Raw genomic sequence first — 25,715 nt, 5'->3', positions numbered from 1 at the left:
ACCTCTCTTATGCTTCCTGAATGTCATCCAACCGGCTAGACAGCCTGCACTGCACTCTGACATTGGGTAGTAACAGTTGTTTCTGATTGTTCATATGCAAAAATGTGTGGCCCCCTGCGTTTGTGTGTGTTTCCCCTCCTAGTCCTGCTGTCATGCAATGAAACACCCGGGTGAGTTTAGGACCCAGTGAGAGACACCCAGGGGGGCGCGGCAATATTTTTAATCTGACCACAGAACCTGTTAGTTTACTCTTGCTTCCTCATAGACAGTTCACACGTTCCCTCACAGCAGTTTCTTGATGTGACAGTTGCAATAGAGAAGTGCTCTGCGCAGCAGCAACAGAAGCGCCATCGCCCTGAACCCAAGCCTTGGCGACCCTAATCCATGACCCCTGGACGAGGACCTCTGTGTCCTGAGATGCCTGTGAAAGGTGTCCTATCCAAGGCAGTGTTCAACCAGCCATGGAGCAGCAGGCCTGGATACTGAGGAACCTCCTGGTCCAGCTGGAGAGACAGGAGGCCGTGGACGAGCAGGCACCTAATGGCATTGCCGGGGAGTTTGCGGTGAGTAAACTGTGTTTTGTGCCTTTGGTTAACGTAGCCATATAGTAGAAGTATTTATTTCGTGGCTCTCGTGAGCACATCACCAGACGCCATGTCGTAATAGCTATGCTTATTTACACTGCACTGACAGTACAATGAGAAGGAAAGTTAATAGTTTTACAGACTTTCAAAATGTCACAAAAGCGCCATATTCAGGGAAGTAACGCGCTGCTGTTGTAACACCGCATTTGTGCTTCCTCTTTGCACTGATGCCTGTCATTGAAGGCTCATGGGCAAGGAGGACCCATAAGCGAATGCATTATAACATTTAACAACGAACACAGATTATTCAATTGGTCAAATAATTTGTTCATTTATCATGTTTCAGTCTTACATATAACAATGCGTAAATATTCACACACAAGCACATACATATATGCACAAAAAAACCTCCGCCTCAGAAATGGAAGGATGACATCATCTGAGGGCTGCTGCCATGGTGATGAGTGACATGCCAGTGCCTGAGGACAGCCCCCTGTGCTTCGCATGCTGCTCCCAGCCCGACCACTCTGAAGGAAGAGGTCTATTGCATCAATTCCTTTACGAACAAAAAGCACTCTGTTGTGTCAGCAGTACAGACGGTCCGCAAGGCCTTTAGCAGACTGTTTGGAACTGTGAGAATTGGCCTCTGAACAAAAAGACCAGTGTCTCAACAAATCCTGTAAGCCTGAACGAGCCATGACTTTAATTTGAGTGTCAGACCTTTTCGCACAGAAAATTCTGGGTGGATATCCTCTCAGTTTGTAAGTCAGTTTCTATCCAAGTGAGTCACAGATTCTGGTCATCTGGGGTTGACTCACATAAAAACTGACCATGTAGGACATGTATTAGGCCTGCTATTTGCCCCCTGGTTTTCTTGACTCTCCTGTAAGCCTGAACAACTAAGAAAATACTGCAAAAAATAGCAAAAATTAATTCAATAATACAAATACACCACGACTATCCTAGATTTGGGCAGAGCAGTGAGGTGGATCCTGTGAAGGAAAAATGACATCTAGACTAGTTAAGCACTCTGAGTGATAGACTATTTTTATCTGACTCAAGGAAGAGCATAATTAAACCACTCGACTGTCCAACTGCAGCTGGACCAACACACATCATGTCTGGCTTGGCCGCAGTTTGTACAAACTTCGCATGACCTGTTCCCTTTTGGCCTCTAGACACAATAAACGTTCTTGCCTTAGATGGGAATTATGAATTAACAGAGCCTGTATTCACTTTTAACAATGTCTGTATTAACTTACACAATGCCTGTATTGATTTACATGTCTACTATGTTCACTGGACAATGCCTATATTCATTTAAATGTTACTATATTTGATTAACACAAAGCATATATTCATTCAATGACACGCGGATGTGAGACCAAAATATGGCCTGACCGAGCAGTCCATCTCTCATTTCTTGTCTTCTTGAGCCAAAAGAGCGCCCCATCTCGGGGAAGCCCCTGTCCAGAGGCTGGTCAAGACCCTTTTTGCGCATGATCTAATGACATGACATCATGTGCATCGTAAATCGTGTCTGATGCCTCTGATGTAAAGGCCTATAAAGACCCCGGAGAGGAGGCACAAGTCTCCGATCTCAGGGCAGTTGCATTTTGTCTGTATGCTGTTTTGACTTCGGTCCTTCCACGCAGAAGTATAAACTACAAAGACAAATTATTCTTTGTAAAGACTCCCTTTTATTCCAATTGAACTTCCACCACAAACTTCCACCACAGTTCCGAAGTTTCCTATGTCCTGGAAGCATCGTACGGTATACAATATGTATCCAATATGACGTTTTTTTTTTCAGGAGAAACTATTAATTAATAAATTTGCCCAGATATGATGTCACTCATAAACAGCATTGATTATTTGTTATTATGATTATTATTATTGTTTCACTTATCAAAAGTTGGGTGAACCTAATTCAGGTGTGTTTACTGTATATGTGACTTTATCCAGTCATATAATGCCTCAACATATATATACATATATATATATATATATATATATATATATATATATATATATATATATATATATATATATATATATATATATATATGTATATATATGTATATATATATACATATATATATATATATATATATATATATATATATATACACATATATATATATATATGTGTATACATATATATACATATATATATATATATATATATATATATATATATATATATATATATATATATATATATACGTATATATACGTATATATATATATAACATATATATATATAACAATAGACATAATACTTATATGGTCAAGGACCATAATACTTCATCATTCACTGACATTGTTTTTGCATGGATGCATTATAATCACGGTTAATACATTACCATGTGATTATAAGTCACTGTAAGTAGTCATTGTTTGCTTTAAATTCAGTGAAAATATCATTAAATCTATGCAATAACATATAACTAAACTTTGTCAAGTTATCTTGAATGATGTATCATCTAACTGAACGATGGACACGTTAGCCATTTATAACCAGATTATAATTTATTGTGTCAATACATCAGGAAGGTCATTACTTCACTTAGAGCACCTAATGACCACTTAGAGTAATTTATAATCACATTACAAGGCATTATAAGATGGTTATTATGTATTACACCCATGGGAGTTATAATACACTAAGTCAGAATAACATGCTTTATAATGTGTTGTGACTATTGTTATAAAGCTGTATGTATTCTGCTATCGGCAGATTAAAACACATTATTAATAGGTCTATAATGCATTATAGGTATTGGCGTCATATAAATGGTTTCCAAAAGTTCTCTGACATTGTGCATTATGACTAAAATGCTGTAGTTGAATGTAGGATTCTCCATCTTTCCTGTTTTTCAGAGGTTGAAAAGCCAGTCGATAAAGTACCGCACTGACAAGACCTACCCCACCAAGACAGCAGAAAAGCAAGAGAACAACAAGAGGAACCGATACAAAGACATTGTTCCATGTAAGTTCTGCTCAAGGCAGATTTATGAACATATCGGTTTGCCATATATGCTTCTGCATAATCTGCATCAGGGCAGTTCAGAAAAGATGGAAGTCAAAAAGTAATTTGACCTCCATATATTTACACCTTTGGCATAATAATGCTGAAAATAGATAGATCAAACAATCCTACGTCTTATGGTATTAAGTGTGGTATGACGTTTCGATGCAAATATATAAACACTATGATATGGTATGATATTCAAATAGTGTCCGTAAATTAATTTATATGTGTATGATGAATTGGAATTATGCAGGGTGATATTGATGAGCTTAAATGTTATAACATTATTGTATGTTCTTCTAGGTTAATGTGACTAATTATGTTGAGATCATATCTGATTTATTTTATAAAAATAGTATTTTTTTCTAACATTTATGACCATTTAACGATGTGCAATATGTCCATCCAGGAAAACGTACAAATACTACATATATTTGTTTCTAATTCTCTGTATAATTGTTTGCCATAAGGCTGTGAAGTACAGCTCTGTTAACATACATATTCATCTCCTTTTAGTTGACCACACCAGAGTAAAGCTCACACTCACCACAGCTAAAAATGACAGTGAATACATCAACGCCAGTTTCATCAAGGTACATTTACAATGTCCTTATAATATTCCTATAAATTGCATTCGTACATTTATGTAACTAATACGGTTAAAGCAAATGTTACTAACATCTCTTGACTATACGTTGTGTTCTGTCACCAGGGAGTGTCAGGCTCCAGGACCTACATTGCTACTCAGGGTCCTCTGCCTCACACAGTACTGGACTTCTTGAGGATGCTTTGGGAGTATGACATCAAGGTATGACCTGCCTGTCATATGTGGACACAATAAGGTCTTTTCTAATACATAATGTTGCTCTCAAAACTAGGTGCTTGGTTACATAAACTGACCATTTAAATTCCTTGTCTATAGGTTGTGATAATGGCCTGTCGAGAATTTGAGATGGGAAAGGTAACTTTCTACATGTCTACATTACGCTTTTACTCAACAGCCTGTTTTCCATTTGCTTGTATACCATCAACAGTTCTTTATTTTGTCAGTTTACCTTCAGCTTGCTGTGGTTTTGGAAACCACTGCAAGGCCATTAACCATATTCATCCACCAGCCATTTTGCTGTCATCTTCAGGGTGGGAGAAAACCTCCCAGTGAGGTGACACTATTAAACATCATCTCGCTAAACACCAGTCCGCCTTTAGCCTAGTTGTGGTGACCTGAATTTATGTGGCGGGGTAGTTTGTTTATAGCCTGACAATGTTTTTCACACCTTGCGATTGAATTTACGTTTTAAGAATTATAAAAGCGGTGTTCATTTGTGAGCATTATCCTGCTGAACAAAACATATATGCATCATCAACGTTTGTTTGCCACAGTGCATATATTTCTGCAATAATCCAAAATCCAATGGACAAATCCTTTTTGCTTTTTGCTGAGGGAACCAATGCGATGCCAACTTCCGCATTGGCCTACAAAAACGTGTCATCCCTGCAGCACTCGATAGCTGTCTGACTAGTTCCTGCAAGAATCCTTCCACCCTGAGCATGACATCAGATGCCTATGTTAATATAAGGAATTGCCTGTGTTGGTTTTGGAAACCACTATTGTGTTTTTAAAATGGTTTAAAACTGTGTGAAAAGTAACACTGTGCTTTTCTCTTTATGTAGAAAAAGTGTGAGCGCTACTGGCCACTGAAAAAAGAGCAGCCATTTTTTTGTGAGCCTTTCACAGTTTACTGTGTGAGTATTTTTATGCTTGTCGTCACACTTCCTATTTTGATGGGTTTCTGTAGAAGTGTTCCAGAACATGTTGACATTGTAATCTCACACTATCTTCACACAACATCTGTGTCATACAACAATTGTTTTTCTATTAGTAAAACACAAACGATTATCCACCCTTTTTAAAACAGCGAGAATAAATATTGATCTTGAAGATGCATTGCTGATTTATTACAGGATTCTGAAGAAAACAAAGGAGATTATCTGACAAGGACATTAAGGGTGACTTATTGCAACGTAAGTACTGTTTACACTGTACCTGACTGTAAGAATAACTGAGCGGTAATTCTCCTGAGACAAGCAAGATCTTATCAGATTAATTTGTTGTTAGCTGCAAAGACAAGAGGAACTTGTTAAAGTAACCCATGTGGATATGTTTGACATCTGTGAGAAAGGATCTACTAACGTTTACTAAAATCATTCATGTAAATATTTAGCTTTCACAATGACAAAATACGTAAAAAATGTTATGCCTTGAAAAGAAGCTTACATTGTGGTCTACAATGTTGACAACGCCTTTATTTTTTTCCAGTGTAGCCGAACTTTGAAACAGCTGCACTATTTCAACTGGCCAGATCATGGTGTACCAGACTCCGTCCCTCCCATTCTGGACATGTTGCATGAGATGCGTTCCTATCAAGCCCATGATGATGTCCCATTTTGCATCCACTGCAGGTCAGGCTTCTCTATGGAATTACATTTGATTTAATATCCTTCAGAAAATCTATCTTGATTCATCTATTGTGAATAGGTTTAACATCAATCGGGCAATACGGAATAATGAAAGCATCTAGTTGGAATTTCTGGAAAGGTCCTCGACTGTTTCTACCCTGATTTAAGTTTTTCAGCTTTGGTGAACATGTCTTCAAATCACATTCTTTATGGAGTTCCACAGGGTTCCATACTCGGTCCACTGTTCATGCTCCCACTTGGCCATGTTAAACAACATAGCTAAACAGACAACATACTGTTGTATTTATTCATGTACAACAGAAACAACTATTTGAAATGTAAAAGGACAAAAGACAGATCATAGTTATTGGGGCTGAATCAGAGAGAGACTACATTTCAAATAGCTTGAACACTCTGGAAAAACAGGGTCAGGGGCAAAAAGCTTATCATTACTATCATTATGACCTAAATTTAAGAAAGTATTCTGTGTAACTAAGACCACATTTTTCAACCTTAGAATTTAGTAAATAGACTCTATGGAGAGTATCAAATCAATATTTAACAACTTATATAAACTTCCTTAAAACATTTTAAGACTTGAGAGAAGTTTGGAATAACTATTATGATGATTACTAATGGACAGGGTTTGTTTTGTTGGAGGCAAACAGTGATCACACCATGAGTAGTTACTGTGGGAACATATTCCCTGTGGGCAGAATGTATATGTCCCCTACGTTAGGCCTTAGAGGTTATAGGCACCTCCTCTCTTTTCTTTGAGACAGGAATTGTGTGTAGGCGGGTAACCAACGGCCTACTCGGTTTTAAACTGTATGTGTGGGCATTTCCCCTCAGTTTTTCCAGCACTTCAACTTTGGCTGAGTTTCATTTAATTTGATGTTGTTGTTTTTTTTAACCTACGCAATACTTAGTTTAATAGGATATAAACTGAAGTTGATTTTGCAAATACAAATGATGTTCATATTTTCTGTTACTTTGAAAGTCAAAAATATATGCTATTTGAAAGTTTAAAAAAAAGGATTACTAATTAGCAAATGTTGCTGTATGTTTTGAGTAGTTACTGATATTAGTACTGTAGACAAATGTGATCTGAAAGCGTGCCACACCATGATATGCCCACACCTTTTGAGGATGATAAGTCAGAGATGGAATGTTGAGTAAGTGGCTGATCCAACCTACATACCAGGAAATCACCCCACTGCTGAGTGATATCACCACTCAGGAAAAATAACATAACATCACAAATGTCTCATATTGTACTATACTACAATACAACCCTACCACGAACTGTGGCCTCAACAATAATAAATAATAAACCTGTGTGACTGTGTAAGACAATAGTTGAATCAACTCTTGTCTTACACAGTTACACAGGTTTATTTTACGTATTTTATTTATTTATTATTATTGTTTTAATCTAATATCATAACATTTAAATCGGTCTGAGATTTACCTTTTTTTATTGAGCTTCCCTTTCTCTGGAGATGAGCTGAGTGGTTACAATTTAACTCTTTGCTGCTGTGATTTTAGTGCCGGCTGCGGTAGAACAGGAGTCCTGTGTGTCATTGATTATACCTGGAACCTCCTGAAGAAACAGGTGAGAAATACCTACAGTTCCACAATATATTTTGCACATTATCTATCAAAAGTCAGATTAATTTAACAGTCAAGATTCAAGACGTATCGTGCTGTTTGTGTGCTTGTTTTTAGATGATCACTCCAGATTTCAATATCTATGACTTGGTTCAAAACATGAGAACCCAGAGGCCCTCAGTGGTTCAAACCAAGGTAGTTGCTTTTTTCTTTTCTTTTAACATAACATCACTTGTCTTCCAACAAGCAGAACCACACTTCAGGGAATTCTTTATGTCAGTTGTATTTTGTGCGTCATGCCCCAGGACTGTGTCACCTAACAGAGCAGGTTTTTTTCATGTTTAACCTCAGGAACAATATGAGCTGGTGTACAGAACCATCAAGTTGCTGTTTGAGAGATATTTACAGTCCATGGCTGCACAGACCTGCAGAAACGAGGTATGTGATCAAGAACACTCCCTTGTGAATGAGCCAGCCGTAAAATAAACAATGGACATATATAATACTTGCTCCACCACCGGCAATTGACAAGCACAACTATCACGATCAGCAAGGCAGAAACAGCAGCTGTAGACGGCTCTCTTGTGGTTTCAGTAGCACTGATGCAGACAGACTGCAGTCACGTGATCTGATAGGAAAATCATTCATTTGCAGAAAAATAAACTATGAAGGTTTTGTCAATAACTGCTTTACTTGAAGCTAAACACAATAAGTTAGTGATGTGTTCAACTGCAAGGGCCTCTGCATGATATCGCATACACCATACTACTACATGTACATATGTGCCAAGCATGAATGCATGCACATGCAAATAGTCTTAATTTATCAAAAGCTGTTGCTGCTGCTCTGACTCACACTTCCCTGTTCAACTTGCAAGGTGACGACGGTCCCGTCTGCTATCACAACTGACACTGAAAGCGAGCTCTCTGACCTGAGAGAGGAGTTGAACTTGCTGCCACAATTTCAGCATCTTCTTGATGAGGAGAGGGATGTTTTGCAACAGTACCACACTCCCTTGCCTTCCGCTTCAGAAAATCACATTGCCTTGAGAACCAAGGACTTTCCGAGGGACCAGGAACAATGGCACCTACTCCGAACGCTTCCCGAGGCTCCGACCACCACCCAGGACCTGCAGGAGGGACCCAAGACCTCCCTGACACAGGTGCATAACAGCCAGAGAGCCCCTGCAGTAGAGGAGAGGATAAAGGAAAGCGAGGACATACCATCTCTGAACTCTCCACCTTCACCGGCTGTGGTAGCAGCCATTTGTCTGATGGTGGAAGACCCTTACTTTGACACACCAATGAGCTCCCCTTCATTAGATGAAGCACCGGTGGTCTTCATTGGAGGCGCCAAACAATGGACAGTTAGCCCCATCTTCACCACGCCCTCAATGTGTCTCAATGACCAGACTCTGGAGCTTAACTCCCCTGCCTCAGGTACATGGTTATATTTGTGCATGTTAGTCCAAACTACAGAGACAACAGGGAGTACAGTAGAGTAACATTTTGTAGATATGTGCATTAACTGATGTGCATTTTTCAGGTACTGTTGAAGTTCATAGAGATGAGGAGGTACCTCCTTCCTTACCTCAACGAACCCCTGAATCCTATGTGATAGCTGTGGCTGCAGGTTGGTGTCTGGAGATCTGGAATATAAATCTGTAGTTTTTGTTTGAAGCTTACAAGGTAGCTTTAGAGGATGCGTCAAATAACGTGTTGTGTTTTTTGTTTTTCAGAGTTCCCAGATCCCTGTGAAAGGTTAATGGTTATCATTCCACCCAATGCTGCTGCTGAAGCTGTGAGGGAGTTGGGAAGTGAGAAAATATCTGAGAAATCTTCTGAAATTGAAATATCTTCTATGGCACACTGAATAATGCTTTTCTTCTAGTGCCACATATCTGAAGATGACTAATAACAATATGTTTAATTAATGCACTTATTTTTGTGAAATGTGGAGTGACTCTTTGATGTTAAAATGCTGAGTAAAATATCCAAAACAAACTGAATAAATGTTTCCAGGCAACCCCCCCTCACCTGTCCCCCCACTTCCCGAGAGAACCCCAGAATCGTTTGAGTTGGCCCTTGATCAAGGTGACTTCATAATATCACAATTCACAATCAACAATAATAATTCTGAATATAAGTTTAACTTAAAAATGCAATAATGAAATGGATTATTCTTGGTAATCTTTCAGCTCCTGCGGAGCTGAAGTCAGAGGTCCAGCCAGCAGTGACGCTGAACAGAATAGGAGTGTCTTCAGAATGGTCTGGTGACTGTCGGCCAGCTGCCACTGCATCTCAGAGTGAGACACAACCATGGCTGAGGAGCAAGGTGAGGATAAAGTCTCTTCCCGGGCGGAAATATGACTTTCCTTAACTGAGTGCCATGAGGGTTTGGAAGAGGATGAGTTATGCACATTCACATTATTTAAACACACAATGAAGTCAGCATCTGTTTGACAGACACCTCTGGCCAATGGAGAATGTGAATGATCATGACATACGACACACAAAAACCATACATTGTAAAGTGGTGGATCAACTAATATGTCATTGATTAATAGGAGAAGCTTACATTTGAACTGATGGGTTTCTGAAATGATCCTGTATAAATAGTGTAATATCTACATTTTATGAGCATTTACAATGTATTTTATGTAACAGCAACATACTTCTTTTTCTTGTAGAGTCTGAAAACAAAAATGACCTTCACAGGTAAGATAATTATTACACGCAGCTAATATTTCTATGCATGGGCTAAAAATGAATATGTATTCTTTTAACCCACTTAGATAGACTCAACATTTTAAATGATATCTGCCAGTTAATATGAAATTACTAAATGTTTGTGATGATTTATCAATAGTATTTTCCTTTAATATCTCCAGTTCCAGTAACACATCCTGATCTTGCATCAAATACAACTTCAAACCTCCACCCTCTCTATCCACCTCTGGAGCCGCTGACTCCTCCGCTGCTTCCTCTGAGTGAGCTCCCCACACTGAATGAAAAACCTGCAAACATTACTATGTTACTTCAAGAGAAATTATCATAGCATACACACAAACAGAAGACAGATTATTAACAAATAATTCCCTGATATTTATTAAGAAATAAGAGGTATTTTATCTTTGGTTGTGCAGCTGAGGACAGCCTGACTCCTCCCCTTCCTGACAGAACCCCCGAGTCCTTCATCCTCATCACAGAAGAAAGTGAGCCTCCTTGCAACGGAGACAGAATTTAACTCATGCTGCAGTACTTGTTGTCTAAGAGATGTGCTCTTATCCAACAGTTCACGAGAAAACCGCCCTCTGCTCGGTGCCCTCAGAAGCAACACGGCCCTCACCGAGGGTCGGCTTGTCCTCTGAGTGGGATGGCACCGCTCAGCCGAAGAAATTCCTCGACGTTGTTATGAGCAGGAGCAAGGTGATGACTATCCTATCAAAACTAAATAGTAGCATGCACTGACTCATGTGCCTGTACCATTCTCAGTGCTTTTCCATTCAGTAATTAACGTCATCATTTTCCATTTTCCATTCCCCCCAGAGTTTTCGAGCTAAAGGTTCCAGACCAGGTAAGCTCTTTGATCCCATGGAAAAAGACTCTTGTGCTGTGTAAAGTGTCTGCTAAATACATTTCCAAAACAGCTGGGCACTGTAGGTTTGATCAAATATTTCTCAAACAGGAGTAAATGGTGTATTCTTTGTGAGACTATTTTCAGCCGCAGGTATGGTGCGCTATAGAGTTATGCGTGACAACAGTTTTTGCAAAATGCCGCTGAAGAGTTCCTCAAGTTGTTTACGTAGTTATATACTTTATGATTAGTTATGAGTACTTGGAACTGGTTTAACAGCATTAAAGGGGAACACAACCTAAGTTAAGAATTCCAACATGTTATTTTTTTAGTTCCTAAGAAAGTTAAATCAATTGGTGGGAACATGAAGTACACTCTCTTTAATAACTCTCTAGTTAATATTGGCTTTTTCCTGGGATTTGTTCTCCTTTAATGGAGCAGTTTACTTCAGAAGCTAAATATTATTTTGTTGACTGTAGTCCACCAGTTTATCACACCATACAAAGCTGTATGTTGAGTACATAGCCTGCAGGTTTAACTTAGAATTTAGAGGAACCTATCTTCCACCACTGGGAAGCATCCTTTACCAAAACAAGAGATGAAAGCTTGACTGGGAAAATGTTATGTTAATTGTTGCCTTGTTCATGATCAATTTGCAACATTGTATGAGCGATAGTTTATCATTGTGTTTCTACTACAGAGCCCCTGACGGCGGTTCGGCAGCTTGTTCCACCTCCTGTGGTCGTGACTGGAGCAGGAAGTGGTGAGTTGCTTCATACAATAGAGGGGCTGAACACTATGGTGGCCTCTTTCAGACACACTTGTATTAATAGACACACATTTACTTGTTATGAAATAAACATATCCACAAGTCTGTCATATAAAACAATTGTTCAAGTCTCAACAATACAGGGAATCTTTCCCTTGGTACATGTGGGCGATATCAGGGTAATTTAAAAAATGCAGCAAATCATTTAATTTCCTTTCTGTTTCTGTGTTCATCAGCACACGTGGGGCAGCATGATCTGAACTGCAGGCCCTCCCTGAACACCGAGACATCACGAAACAAGTCAGACAAAAGCAATGAGAAGGGCATGTCTCGAACAAGGGTAACGCAAGAGCTACAAACGACAAGTTAAAAGGAACATTTGATGATGTAGCCAATTAAATCTATTTGCTTTGTTTCCTTTGTCTCAGAGTCTGAAGTTTTTTAGACACAAATCAAAACGTAAGTGTTTATTTAACTGTTAGCTCAATAAATGAACTGATGTTTATGAGAAAAGTAGGATTCACACATTTTAAAACTATATTCTCAGCTAAAACTGACCCTCCACCGCCTCTCACTCAACCTGGAACACCAGCTCCGTCACATGGTGCCTCATCTTCAGTGTTCAAATTTGGTAACCCTGCCTCCACGTCGATAGGACATTATGATATTACACAATGTGACATACAATTTTTGTGACACCATCTTCACCTTCCTCAGGATTTGGGAGCCGATTTGGAAAGCCAAAAGGCCCCAGGAGTTATCCAGAGACCTGGATGTGATATGTCGAGTCATCCATCTCTAAATATCAAAACTGGAACTGTTCTTGTAATGATGATCAACGTCATACATCGCACCGCTAAAGGACTTGTATGCAGTGGACCTGAAATGCACTGAAGAAAGCTTCTCTTTGTCTCTCACAGCACAGTAGCACCCTCAGCAGCAGAGAACAGGAAGTGCGTTGTTACCAGCTCTGATGCACTTTTTACAGTATATCAACTCAAATTGATTTTTCATCATTGAATATTAACAACAACTTTGACCAATGACTTGAATGTTGACTCAAAAACCCAGCCTCCAGAATAATTTGCTTGAGGAGGTGGGCAGTCTGCAGTAAGAAGTTTGACACTTCTTGTTTTTATGCTTAAAGCAACGCGGTTAAGCTAAATATATGTTTAGTTATGTGTGTGCATTTGTGCTTTTGGCATGAAATGTGAAAACTAAACATGTGTTGTCACTTTTTCTATTATAAAGACAAAAAACTAAACATCGTTCAGTGCATCATTTAGTTTTGTTTTTCTGCCATAATTTACACATCCAGCTGTAGTTTTTAAATGAGTTTAAAAGCATCATCAACATGCTTAAAGGTACAGTGACTGTGATGTATATCGATCATGCATATGATGCAACTGTACAGTTAAACCGTGTTATATACATTGGTTGCACACAAAATTATTTATTAAAAATATAGAAAGTCAATGCATTCTTGTGTTTTTTTCCCCCTTTTTAACAGGACTGAAACATATTGGCATCAGATATCTACCATCTGTAACTTAACACCCAGAAAACTGAACAAACTGATTAAAAATGCCTCCGTACAAACATGAACAACATCAATCACTGGCGCTAGAACACAGCGTCACAACAGATGTGACAAAGGCTGCCAGTATTGTAACGGTCAACTTATTTCTACAATGAGCTAGTAAGTCGAGACAGACATATTTCTGACAACCTAAAATAATAACCTGCTTCCCGAATAGGAACTCATAGGCATGACATGATGTCTTATTAATTATATCTTCCAGGTAACATTTAGATGAAAAGCATCACGTGAGCAATATTTGTCATAAATAGAAAACCAAAACAAGAAGCACTATGGCTGCTTGGCCAATCCCCATTTTACTATTCTACGCATCAATAAATAAACCTCACGCTTTTAGCGGAGGCAAACCGTAGACAGAACAAGGCACTAAAACATAGTCAGAGCAAAGGCAACATCACTTCCTTTATAGAAGCCTACAATATTGACAATATTCAATGTAATTTTAGTCTTCAGTCTTGGATCATTTTGAAACAGGTATAAATCACCACAATAACACTCGCATACAAATCACAGTAACCCTTTACAATGGTCCTTGTTACCCGTGTGACAAAACCAGCTAAAAATAAAAATGAGTGAATTTAAATCAAATGAATAATGATTTGACTGCACCGACAGCTGCATGTTCCCAGCTATAACAACATAATATTTACATACCAAATTTTGATGACATACTACCCCACCTAATGAAGAAATGCTGACCATTATTGCCAAGTGCAATCATTTAGAGGCGCTTCTATACTTAAATCATCATTTTAAATATTCAGCAATGGTTATTTTCATCTGTGTTTATATGCTGAGATCAATTTTAAGAAAATAAATAAATATATAAAACAGTAAGAAATAGGACATTGTATAAAATGTTTTTTTCTTTAAATAAAACATTGCGCAAACTGCTCATTATAAAGCTGAGAAACAAAAGTGGTGAGTGCGAGAAGTCCAATTAGATCAATATAATTCTCAACGAAAAGAAAAATGGATCTTCTTTAATTTAAAAGAAACATTGAAAACAAAAGGCTCATTTTGATTTCCCTTTGTTTACTGGCTGTAACCAATCCAGGAAATCCAATATGTGGCGAGCTTTTGAGTCAGATGGCCCAGCTTTACAGACAACTGACAACATCCTCAACCTATGAAACTACACGCATCTTCTGGGTAAGGGTATATGCCTTTGTCACTGAAATAAATAAAAAAATCATGTCAATATCATGCTTCAAGAATAATCATACCTTATATACGTAAACAATGCCACAAACTTTCCATCTTTGATGACGTAACTGTCAAAAGAAGAAACATCTGCGCCATTGACATAGATTAAAACGTCTTACAGTAAGAGTGGCAACTCATAGTCAGTCTACAAATAATAGTTTCTTTACATGATACACACCTTTTGAATGAGTCAATAGAGAGTTTCAGCGTAGGTGCTATCAAACCAATAAATAAAAGACCAAAATGTGTTACACAGTCCCATCAAATCCCTTTGGCTAAAAACAAACAAACATATGGGACAATTTTTATCAGCATTTAAAGATGAAGAAAAAAGTGTGAAGAATAATTTAAAGGTTTCCTGATTGGCACAGGTGTCAGTCATTGTCTACTCTAGACATTAGAACTCTGCTGTGTGGCCGAGAGCTTTTGGAAAGATGGGCTCTTTTCAAGGTGTGTGCAACCAGGGTGGACTGAGAAAAGGTGGGGATCCTGGTATGTTGGGGGCACGCGAGCAGATTTGGTGGGCTGTGGAGGCGCTGGCTGAGCTGTTGCTGGCCTCTGGAACTCTGGTAGTTTAGTCTTGGCCACGCCACCTTGAATGTCCGCCTGCGGTCGTGCACGGGGGGTGACGGGGGCGTCAGGGGAGGAAGAAGAGAATCGCCCGAAGGTGGAGCTGAGATCATTGGGCCGCCTCTCCTCCTCCTTGTCATCTGGATGGTACTGTTTTAGGCGGATGTGCCACGCCAGGCTGCAGACTGCAGACACAGTCTTAAACTGGTGGATGACATTCCTTGGGATGAAGTAAATGTCGTCGTCACACAGCTGGACACGGACGTAGCGGATGCCCTCCCTCCTCAGCTGGTTGAGCTTGGCATCGTCTACCCACTGGACACACTGCATGAAAACATGTTTGACATTTTAGCAAGATATGCTACCTGGAGTCTAATAATCAAACAAAGGCACAGATCCTAATGGATTATTTATGGTAATACCACTTCTCACCTGAGACACTGGGGGCTCATAGAGATCCAGCTGCAGCCTGTGGACAACTTCATTGAAGTCCTCAGCATGGAAACACACTACGTCTTTGGTTATTCGAGGTTGGTTATTCCTGTAACAGATTGCACAACAAGCATTACATTTAATGTAAACGTTTAAAACGGTAGGGTTGGTAATATTAATAATTAAAAAAATGTTTGTTAAAATTCTCTTGACACCCCGACAGCAATCAATAAATCAAATGCTCTCGCAAAAAAAAGGAAAAAACAGCCGTTGTCTAGCCGTCACAGGAATGTCAGTCAAATCATATTGTCGACTTGAATGAAATGATTGGACAGGCTTCCTTCTTGTCTGCCTGCAGCCTGCGTACACAAGCTGCTGGCTTGATAGCTGCGAGTACTAACAATAGCCATGTTCATTATGATCATTTTAAGGGCGTGACATTAATGGGCTTTCGGTGCGGTTAACTTGACTACTTTCCCGCTAGATTGAGCAACTTTTGGAGCTAGTGCCGCGAGCTACTTTTTCAGTTTGATTTTGCCAGTTTCTCAACATCACTACCTCTCGCTGTATCGACTTTAAAAGACACTCACCATTCTCCAAAGTGCACAGCCTTCAGAACTCCCACAGCAGCAGTGCTCTGCCAGTCGAAGCTCTGGCCCACATGGTCAGCATGCGCCTTAGTTCGGTCCTCAAATAAAACCTCTCTGGGTTCACTGGCCCTCGGCAGGTAGTGTAGATTTTTGATCTCATTCATAGACCTAGACAAAAAGATGGGAGGATGGGAGTGGCTCGTGAGAGAGCAAAAAATACTTATACAATCATACCTGAACTCATAATCCCAACTGTTCTCCCCTGTATTTCATATCATGTGGATATGGAACTGTGTTCATATATTTCCTTTTCAGCTGGAGCTGTACCTGCGTCTTTTGAATGGAGACTTGGGCATGTCAGCAGTGGGTACCATTTGTTCTCCTGGTCGCACCCACATAATGGGCCCATCGTCACTCTGAGAGCGGCAGTCCAGCTTCAGACTGGAGAGGCTTCCCCACGGTAGGGTCATCTGTGGTGACGCACACACACACACACATTCAAACACACACGGCTATGTGAGTCAAGACAGTATGTTTCTGACGCAACTGATGAAAAACGCAATTACAGGCCACCATATAAAAATAAAATACAGTATGTGATTTAGTTGTTACAAGAAATTGACAGCAATAACAATGAATCAGCAATGGAATGGTAATTATGGATTGTGGTACTTGTACTTCTTAATGAGCTTCCTGAGAGAAACAGACTGCATTCAGCATATTAACTGATTCTGGCCTGAGGTCTACAGGAAGATGCACAAGTTAGGGATGCACTACGAGTTAAAGTCCTCCAATCAGGTGGCAGGCAGACCAAAAACTATGGGCCTCATGCAAGAACCACTCGTACAAACACATTTGTTCTTAAGTGGTTTGTATAAGTGATTTAGTAGAAATTGTCCCTTTCACAAATTACCCATTTTGAATTTTCGCTTTAGAACGAATATATTTTACGAGTGGTCCAGAACTGTCTTAATTGTAATTAGCCTGCCGTTATCCAAGCCTAAGGGTTTCAATAAAATATAGTATTTGTCATTGCTTTGAAAAAAATTAAAATGTGAAAACTCTAAATAACTTCCACTTAACATTGTACATTAATTAATTAATATAGCCTGACAATATCACCATTCATTTCAACTAGTGAAAACATGCATTGTATTTCACATGGTTACAATATAGAATATTTATGAGAAAAAAAAATCTTCAACTGTTAGACCTTGAGAAGTGGTGACTCCTCCAGCATGTCAAGGAACTCCGGGAAAAAGTCTCCAACTTCCTCATCTACAGCTCCCACCAAGCTGATCTGCCTCATGGGTCCAGACCGGTACGTTCCTGAACAGTAAGTCCGGCTCACCTAGGACAGGAGAAAAAGGTTATGTCTTTCAGTGTATTATGTACTATACTTTGTATGCCATTTTTTCCAGTTCGTATACAAAAAAGATGGATATGTATCGACAGGAAATTACTGTTAATGTTGTGGTATTAATGTGGTATTGTCATCTTTGCTCATAGTAAACAGTGTTCAACTTAAAATATTACATTTAATTTATATAATCCTAGAAGCTTGAGGTAGAATTTGCCCTCAGGCCACAGGGGAGTGGCTGTAACGAATACACAGTTCTGCTGATGGGATCCCATTATTATAGACAAAAAAAAAATGTTTACAGATTAATTCACGGCTACAAAAGGTGTAGATAACTGCATAGAAAACAATCCAAAATGTAATAACTGTAGCAAAAGGTTATGATGCTGCTATGTGAACATTGCTGTGATTTTAAACACCTCACTTTCAAATCCAACACTGACCCAGTAAAGCGCAGTAGACAGTACAGTCACTTTGCTCTCAAAGCATCAGTATATTCTCTGGACTTTCCAGTGGGGAAATGAACAGAAAACCGTGGGACTCTCACTGTTTCTTCTTAATTTTTATGCCTGAGAGACACTGCAGTGAGCTCTTTTATACAGGTAGGAAAATCCATATTACTCCACTTTAAAGTTACTCTTCAAAAAAGTCCCACAATGCAACATGAGGTCCGATCTTAACCGACAGGCTACATCCATGCCACCCTTTAATACAATATACTTCTTTTATGCGTGCATGCTGTTCTATGCTACTTCACTCTTGTTTCGTTTACCATCAAAATGTCATGATTTAGACTACTTTTTAAATGTTTAGTCCATTAATCAATTCGATTGACAAAAAATTAAATAGCAACAATTCTGATAATTCATTAATACTTTTAGGTGATTTTAAAAAGCTTTTCAAGCAAAGGTTTTCTGGTTCCAACTTCTCATATGTGAATATTTCCATAGATTTATGATAGTACATTTAAGCTTTTGTCATTTTGGACTGCTGGTTGGACAAAAGGAGCATGTTGAAGACTGAACATATTAATTCATACCAAATTCCCAAAAGAAACTGACTGATTGAGCTGATCAAGAAGAACACCATCATAATACCATTGCTCTCATTGAAAGGTATGATCTATGATAAAAGTGCACTTTATTACCACTAGCCGTTTTACATACCTGAGAGTGAAAGTTGGCAATAGTGGTGGTCTCGATGTCTTTCTTGCCCATTATCTCCATTTTGACTGGTGTGTTGGGGAAGTTGAAGGCAAAGTAGTCCAGGAAGTCCGGTAGGAAGGTGGCTGCACTGTGCACCACTGCCAAGGCATACGAGGCTGCGGCTCTGGGTGTCTCAGCAAAGGCCAACTGCAGAAACTCTTGTGAGAAGCACTCCATCTCAGCCGGGCTGAGACAAGCTATCTCGTCAGCATATGCGTGTAGAACTGACCCCCCGCCGTTGGCTTGCCTTTCCTCGTGCATGAAGCGTCCGCACCAGGTGCCCGTCTGCAGGCAGGAGCTGCGGATGTAGTGGTCTTGGTGGGAGAGGAAGGGAACCAGTCCAGGCTTGAGAGTGGGCGGTCGATTGCTTTCGTGCTTCACGGTGCCAGGCCGAGGAGGATCAGGGCGACCTGGCAGGGTGGGATCTGCCCCGGGCCCTGCGCACGCAGTCTGGACCGCTTTGTTGTGCATGTATCGGACCTTTTGGGCGCCGTGCCCATCCTCGCGGTGCTTCTTCTTCTTCCTTCTCTTCTTTAGGAGATATTCTTCCAGTGTTAGAGACTTGCCATTCTCATTGTGGGGCCTTGGCTCTACAGGTGCATACATAAATGACATTTAGAAGAGGTTACACAGAATGGAGGGGACACCGTATTTTTGCTTTGTGACCTTGTTGAACCTTATATTGGATTTTCTAAACAATGCATCATTTTTTTTTAAATCAGCACGAGCAACATTGTAGTGCAGGAGTTACTAAACGTATCCATTATTTGTCATGCACCTTCAAATTATTTACAGTACACCATAGGTCACAAATTAATAAAATGTTGGGGGGCATTATGTATGTTTATATTTTGTATTCTTCATAATGGCATCATTGTACAATATATGCTTTAACCAAAAAACAATTGTGTATACTGTCAACCTATTGGGGGAAATACAACATAGTTATGTTGGTCTCTGGACACGACGTTGGGGGAAAATACATATCTTTTTGATAGGCCTGCCTTTTTTTTTAATAGACACAAAATAAAAATACTCACCCTTCTTCTTAAGTTCCGCGTGTTTCACATTGGCCTCGGTATTTTCCTTCTTGAGCTCCAGCTTCAGGTCCTTATCCCGATGTCTGTCTTTGAGGTCCTGGTGCTTGGCCTTGACCACCCTGATGGACGTGAGCGTGCAGAGCGCAGGTAGCTCCGGGAGCACCGCTTGCTTCCTCTGCAGCTGCTCAGGTACCTTCCGCGGCGGCGGCGGAGGAGGAGGAGGCAAAGACGGCTGCAGCTTTTTTGTGCCATTGGTGATACCGCGATTGAGGAAGGGATGATGATGGTGGTGGTGGTGGTGCTGGCTTTGCGGATGGCTGTGCGGGACATGTTTATCTGCGCTGAACTTGTGGGGTTTGGGATTTTGCTGCAGCTGGTGCGGCTGGTAGGTCCGCTGCTCGCCGTGCTGGTGGAGGTGATGCTGGTGATGGAGCTTCACTTTCTTCTCTTCTTTCGCAGACTTCTCCCGTTTGTCAGCTGATGGTGACAGGTCCCGTTTCTTCTTCTTTTTCTTCTCCCTAATGAATCGATCAAGACTGTCCCTCACCTGTTCTTCTTCTACTTTGGCACGGAGCATGTCTACTTGAGCTGCCATCTTTGCACGTAGGCTTTAAAGGGCTCGGTAATTCTACTGCGCAGGTGTGAGAACATGTGTAGTCCTCCTGCCGCTAGTTTGTAGTTCATTTCTGTATTGTGGGTGTTTTACGCATGCGTAACGCATGACACTGTGGGTTATGTAGTGTTATCAATATTGCAAAGCCTCACGGGAGTTTGAGTATAATGCGCCGACTGCGTGCAGCTTCGCACGCACTCACTGCTGCCCCGGTGACGTAATGGTTCAGCTGCGAGAGGCAGCGCGTCACAGCAGTAAGAGCCGTTATCTAATGTGAGGCACATTCATTCAACTTCACAATGACACACTGACATATTGGACCCGAACAACAAGGCTCACTGTGTTAAAGGACAGGTTCACGGTGTGTTCAAGGGTGTGTTAAAACATGAGAATCACGACAGACGGACAAACAATACTCTGGAAAAACAAACAAGACAAAACACACATGGCGATCTATTGCTTTGGTGTTGGGAAGAATATTTCCTGTCTATTAGTGTACTCTAGTAATGCATATGGATATACAAAGCAGTGCAAACATATATTTCAAAGTGTATTTGAAGTGAGACAAATCAAGTGTGTTCTTATTGAACCAAATCCAGGGCAATGGTTTTGTTCATTTGAGAAAAAAAAATTTGAACCCGAAAAAATAAGATTCGAAACTGTGTGAAAGTTGAAGATACAAAATCTGTTACTGAAAACTGAAAAATATATTTTATAAAAAAAAATAAAAAATATAACTGAATAAAAATTATATTTAACCCAAACACATTTTTTATACACTTATTTTTATTTCGAATACATTGTTTAATTTTTCAAAGTTCAAGACCAAAACTTGAATTTTCAGGTTCAAATCTTTTTTTTTTCAAATGAACAAAACTATTCGTCTTGATTTGGTTCCATACATTCTTAGTACAACTTGCTATCACTCCCAATACTATCTTTAACATGTTATCTAAGAATGTATTTTGAACAATGTTTTTCTCATACTTTTTTGAAAGAACCTTTTCAGTGCCAATTCATATGAACACCTGACATGTCTTTTAAGATAATCTGCGATGGCAGTCAAAGTAATACAATGTCTGTAATATATTAGTGGCACACCCACCAACATCAACTTGCTCCTCTAAATCCACAAAAAAAACACTTCAGTCATATTTATTCAGTAAACCTTTATTTATCAGTGCATGAACAGAATGCCATGACCAGATTATTTCTTTTCACCCATTTTAAATCTTTTCCTCTCAGCTCCCTTAAAAAAATAATGAAACGATTTACAGAGGATTTTTTTCTGCATGAAGGCAAATATTTATACAGGTGCTGTACAATTTATAAACATTTACAACTACCATGATGTCAAAACTAAAATACTCTTTTTATATATATATATATGTTGGAGCAATGCAAGGCCACAGTATCATACATGGTAATGTCATGAACAGTAAATAATACAGTAGCCCATAATGTCAACAATAAAGTGGACAATAAATTAGTAAGTGGTCTCACAGACCTAGAGATGCATGTGTTACTTCAGTACATCCTTAAACAGGCAGAGGAGGGTTCAAGCAATGAAGAGTTTATGAATAGCACTTTATGAACCACTAGGTGTCTCTGTACTCCACAGACGCAACATTTAAACAACACAAATGTTATCTTCGGAGGAGGGCACAACTGATCCCAATAAATTAAAAAATATACTTTATGTATTTCTTTATCTACTTTTTAATCCGAGCCTTTAATCCCGGTTTGATTAAATTTGATAAACTTCATAGAGTAAATTCAAATAACCCCCCCGAATGAAGCAGTCGAGCCATTTTCACATTGTGCACCGTTTGCAACCATCACAGGGAAGCACACTGGGAAGGCTTTCCCTCCTTGTGGGGAAAATTAACTGCATTCTGAGGGAGTCTGGATTTAATTATAACACAAACGGCCACATGATGTTGTTATTAATGAACAATTAAGCAAACATTTACATACTCCCCCCCGCCCCCACACACACACACACCTCACATTATGGGTCATGTACTAAATACAAATAATCAAAAATAGATTTGGAGTTTAGGAGAAACAATATGTTTTTGTGCCTATATTTGTGATTATAGAAAATACAATATCTCTTTTAAGTTGAAGGTAGACTTGCCACTTCTTACAATCAAGCTCTGTTCTGATCTAAATTATGTGTCAATATGTGAAGTCACTTTGTTAAATTATATGTTTCAGATTAGGTATAATCAATGCTACAGCGATATATCTCAAATACACAGGTCCACCAGTCAGCTTGTATACATACGCACACAGCCAGAGGACCTTAATTACAGAGCTGCTAACAGTAGACGACATTATGAATCCGGCTTGTGTGACGATTTACAGACCATGATATCTTAGAAGTAGAATGTATAGATCTCATAGTGTTATTATTTTAGATGGTGATACTTATCTACACATTCTATTTCTATCATTAAGTCCACATCAAAAGTGAAATGACTCAGCATGGATATGTGTACTAATTATTTCGGTTTACATCTAATTTCAATAAATTACATTATGCTGTATTATTAACACACATGTAACAAACATTAGAACTATAACCACAAGTATCTGGTCTGCTGATTGATGCATATAAAGCTCAGGGTTCGTCTGTCCACCCTCTGATAAGCTAATGGGATCATAGAGTCTTGTCATGTGCAGGAATAGTCACCCAAACAGTTCACAACTCTAATTGGGCTCTTAAAAAACAGACGGTAGGAGACACTCCGTCACCCTTCGCAGATGATTTTAGGAGAAACTCAACTGCCTCACTTTCTAGTACATCCAATAGTGACAGCAACAATGAATCAATCTTGCCAGGGAGAAAAGCTAAGTGACTGCATGAATATGTCTTAAACCTTCAAAGAGATCCGGGATCCTTCATCGAGGCGGGTAGACAGGGAGCGGAGTTCCTCTCATAACCCACGAACAGTCTCACAGTGAGTGCAATACAGAGCAGCTTCTTCAGAACCGGCGTCTCTGATTGGCACAAAATAGACTTCAGTGTCGCATCCAAAAAATCTCACTCAGAACCGACCTGTTTCACGCATGTCCGCGCGTCATCGCACGGAACAAATACTCAGGAAGGTGCACGCATGCATGTCAGATCGGACATTAGCACCTTGATGCAAACTGACCGACCGAGGCAAACTGGGTGAAAAAAATAAAGTATATTAGCAATGAGAAGCTATGTTGCTGGTTACACAGTGATCTGCTTTGTCCGAGATTGCTAAAAAAAAATCCTTCCATTCTTAATGTCCATCTCTCAGGGGCTCAGCTTTTTCTTCATATACGCAGAGAGTTGTGGGAGAATATCAGACATCTGCGTATGTTGTGTCCACCTGGGACTGGATCTTGGCAGAACTGGGAACTTTCCATGGACCAGGGGTGATGGGAGCCTTCTTGCTGGTGGAGGTCCCATTGCAGCTGGGGTCCTGGATGCTACTGCTTGACCCTCTGGGATCCTTTCTATTCACTTCTTCAGTCGGCCCATGGGACTTGCTTTCCCGAGATTCCTTATCCCCCTTCTCTCTTCTACTCTTCCGGTTCAGGGTGCCACTATCGGCATCCGACCCGGTCCTCTCCCTGTGCATTTGGGAATGGGATTTTTGTGCCGCTGCCTCTTGCTCAGCCCTTTTGCCCTTCCTGTGGCGCTCACTGGTCCCCAAGCTTCTGTCTCCACTCTCTGTAGCCACCTTCTCCTGCCAGTGGGCTGCATCCTCCTCCTTGTACCTCCAGTCCTTCCCTTCTCCAGAGGCAGCGCTGGGCTGTTGGCCAGCTGGACGCCGGGGGCTCTGGGGCTCATCCAGGTTCTTCATAGGCGAAGCAGGGTCATGGTCCCTCTTCGAGCTCTTCCTGGGGCTAGAGGAGCGGTGGTCTCTCTGCCCTTGGGCTTTTCTGTCCTTCCTCGTATCCTCCAGGGATCCGGTGTGGCTTCGCTCGGTTTTTCGTGGGCTCTGAGAGCGCTCTTTATAATCTACTTGGCCATCAGTGGCTTTATTGGGACTAGCCACCTTGGAGTCACTCGCGCTTGTTTTTCTGGTCTGGGTGCTGGGGCTGGTGGTTCGCTTATGGTTGTGTTGAGGGAGCTGTTGTCCTCTTGATCTGTTCGCCTGCCTGCCGTGCTCCTGCCCAGCGCCAGGGGACCCAGATGCCCCGGAGAACTCATCAGGGGCGGTTGTTTTGGGTGAAGATGGGGATGGTTCCGAGGTAGAGAGGGAGACAGAGGCTGGAGAGGCTGGAGATGAGTGCCCGTCAGATTCAGAAAGTCTGGGAAAGCTTGAGGTTGGAAAAGTTACTTTGTCCTTTGAACCTAAAAAACAAACAATGGGAAGTAAGAAAATGTTCTCGCGGAGCAACAATGTATGTACTCCAAGTATGTGCATAAGATAAAAATGTAAGATATTTAAATATGTCATTCAACAGAAGATACTTAAATGTGAAAAAAAAGATATCCACCGTGCCCACTTTCCAGGACTAACCCTCTGTAATATCCTTCTAAATATTTGCCTTGTTTGAGATATGTATCAGTTGACGACAGCCATCAATGGAAAAGGTGATAGCGCTCACCCAGCACTGACGTTTCAATTTCCCCCCAAGCTGATAAGAATTGCACAGCTGTGATTGAGAGCAGATATATGCAGCAGAAAACCAGAGAGAGAGAGAAAAAAAAGAAGAGCGATGGACTTTGTGGTGCTGAAATGAGATTTTGGATTTCTAGGAGCAACAACTCATAGAAATTCATTCTAACTTGGTCTTTGGATTGAAAGGTTGATGCCAGTGAATTCACACAGATACCTTTACCACTTGCCACTCACTGATCAATATCTATTTTATCTAGTTAGGGTTTTTCTCCAGGTCTCCATCTTCATTTAGGAGGTGTGTGTTCAGTGGCATCCCAGCTTTTGCAATACCCTTAAAAAAATAACTTGCAGAGCTCTGAAGCCTCCCAGCGCTCCTGCAGGTCTGCTCGTTCTTCTAGGACTCACTGCTTTGCTTCAGCCCTCCAGCGGAAGAGTAACTCTGCTAACTGATCTATTTC

At 40.2% G+C, this 25,715-nt stretch overlaps 3 protein-coding genes across 3 annotated transcripts in view; 1 reads left to right on the top strand and 2 right to left on the bottom strand.

Annotated features, from left to right (window-relative positions):
* Window positions 1-461: 461 nt before the first annotated feature.
* On the top strand, window positions 462-14,198 carry ptpn22 (protein tyrosine phosphatase non-receptor type 22; the record flags this gene model as incomplete). Its single annotated transcript, XM_079226188.1, has 26 exons — window positions 462-563; window positions 3,468-3,576; window positions 4,135-4,211; window positions 4,331-4,426; window positions 4,541-4,579; window positions 5,290-5,361; window positions 5,581-5,640; window positions 5,936-6,078; window positions 7,624-7,690; window positions 7,804-7,881; window positions 8,038-8,124; window positions 8,564-9,125; window positions 9,232-9,318; window positions 9,425-9,502; window positions 9,708-9,779; window positions 9,884-10,020; window positions 10,376-10,403; window positions 10,577-10,675; window positions 10,832-10,900; window positions 10,981-11,114; window positions 11,235-11,262; window positions 11,963-12,025; window positions 12,268-12,371; window positions 12,460-12,490; window positions 12,579-12,662; window positions 12,749-14,198. 26 exons carry the CDS (start codon window positions 462-464, stop codon window positions 12,808-12,810), a joined length of 2,568 nt encoding a protein of 855 aa, XP_079082314.1. The 3' UTR covers window positions 12,811-14,198.
* Window positions 14,199-15,234: 1,036 nt separating this feature from the next.
* On the bottom strand, window positions 15,235-20,652 carry rsbn1 (round spermatid basic protein 1; the record flags this gene model as incomplete). The annotated part of the gene is given in 8 exon segments (XM_079226535.1): window positions 15,235-15,282; window positions 15,285-15,731; window positions 15,840-15,948; window positions 16,430-16,597; window positions 16,757-16,899; window positions 17,643-17,780; window positions 18,956-19,584; window positions 20,035-20,652. Coding segments are annotated over 8 exon segments (2,277 nt in total). The 5' UTR covers window positions 20,630-20,652.
* Window positions 20,653-21,854: 1,202 nt separating this feature from the next.
* magi3a (membrane associated guanylate kinase, WW and PDZ domain containing 3a) overlaps window positions 21,855-25,715 on the bottom strand; it is a gene marked incomplete at its 5' end in the record, with an annotated part of 103,560 nt that continues 99,699 nt past the window's right edge. The window contains one exon of the mRNA XM_079226674.1: window positions 21,855-24,986. Coding sequence (XP_079082800.1) covers window positions 23,989-24,986 — 998 coding nt within the window. The 3' untranslated portion in view covers window positions 21,855-23,988. The remainder of the gene's footprint in view (window positions 24,987-25,715) is intronic.

This window comes from Taurulus bubalis (genome assembly GCF_910589615.1).
Source record: "Taurulus bubalis genome assembly, chromosome: 11".
NCBI classification, from domain to species: domain Eukaryota; kingdom Metazoa; phylum Chordata; class Actinopteri; order Perciformes; family Cottidae; genus Taurulus; species Taurulus bubalis.
Note: the sequence above shows the minus strand (reverse complement) of the source record. Positions and strands in the feature narration are given on the sequence as shown.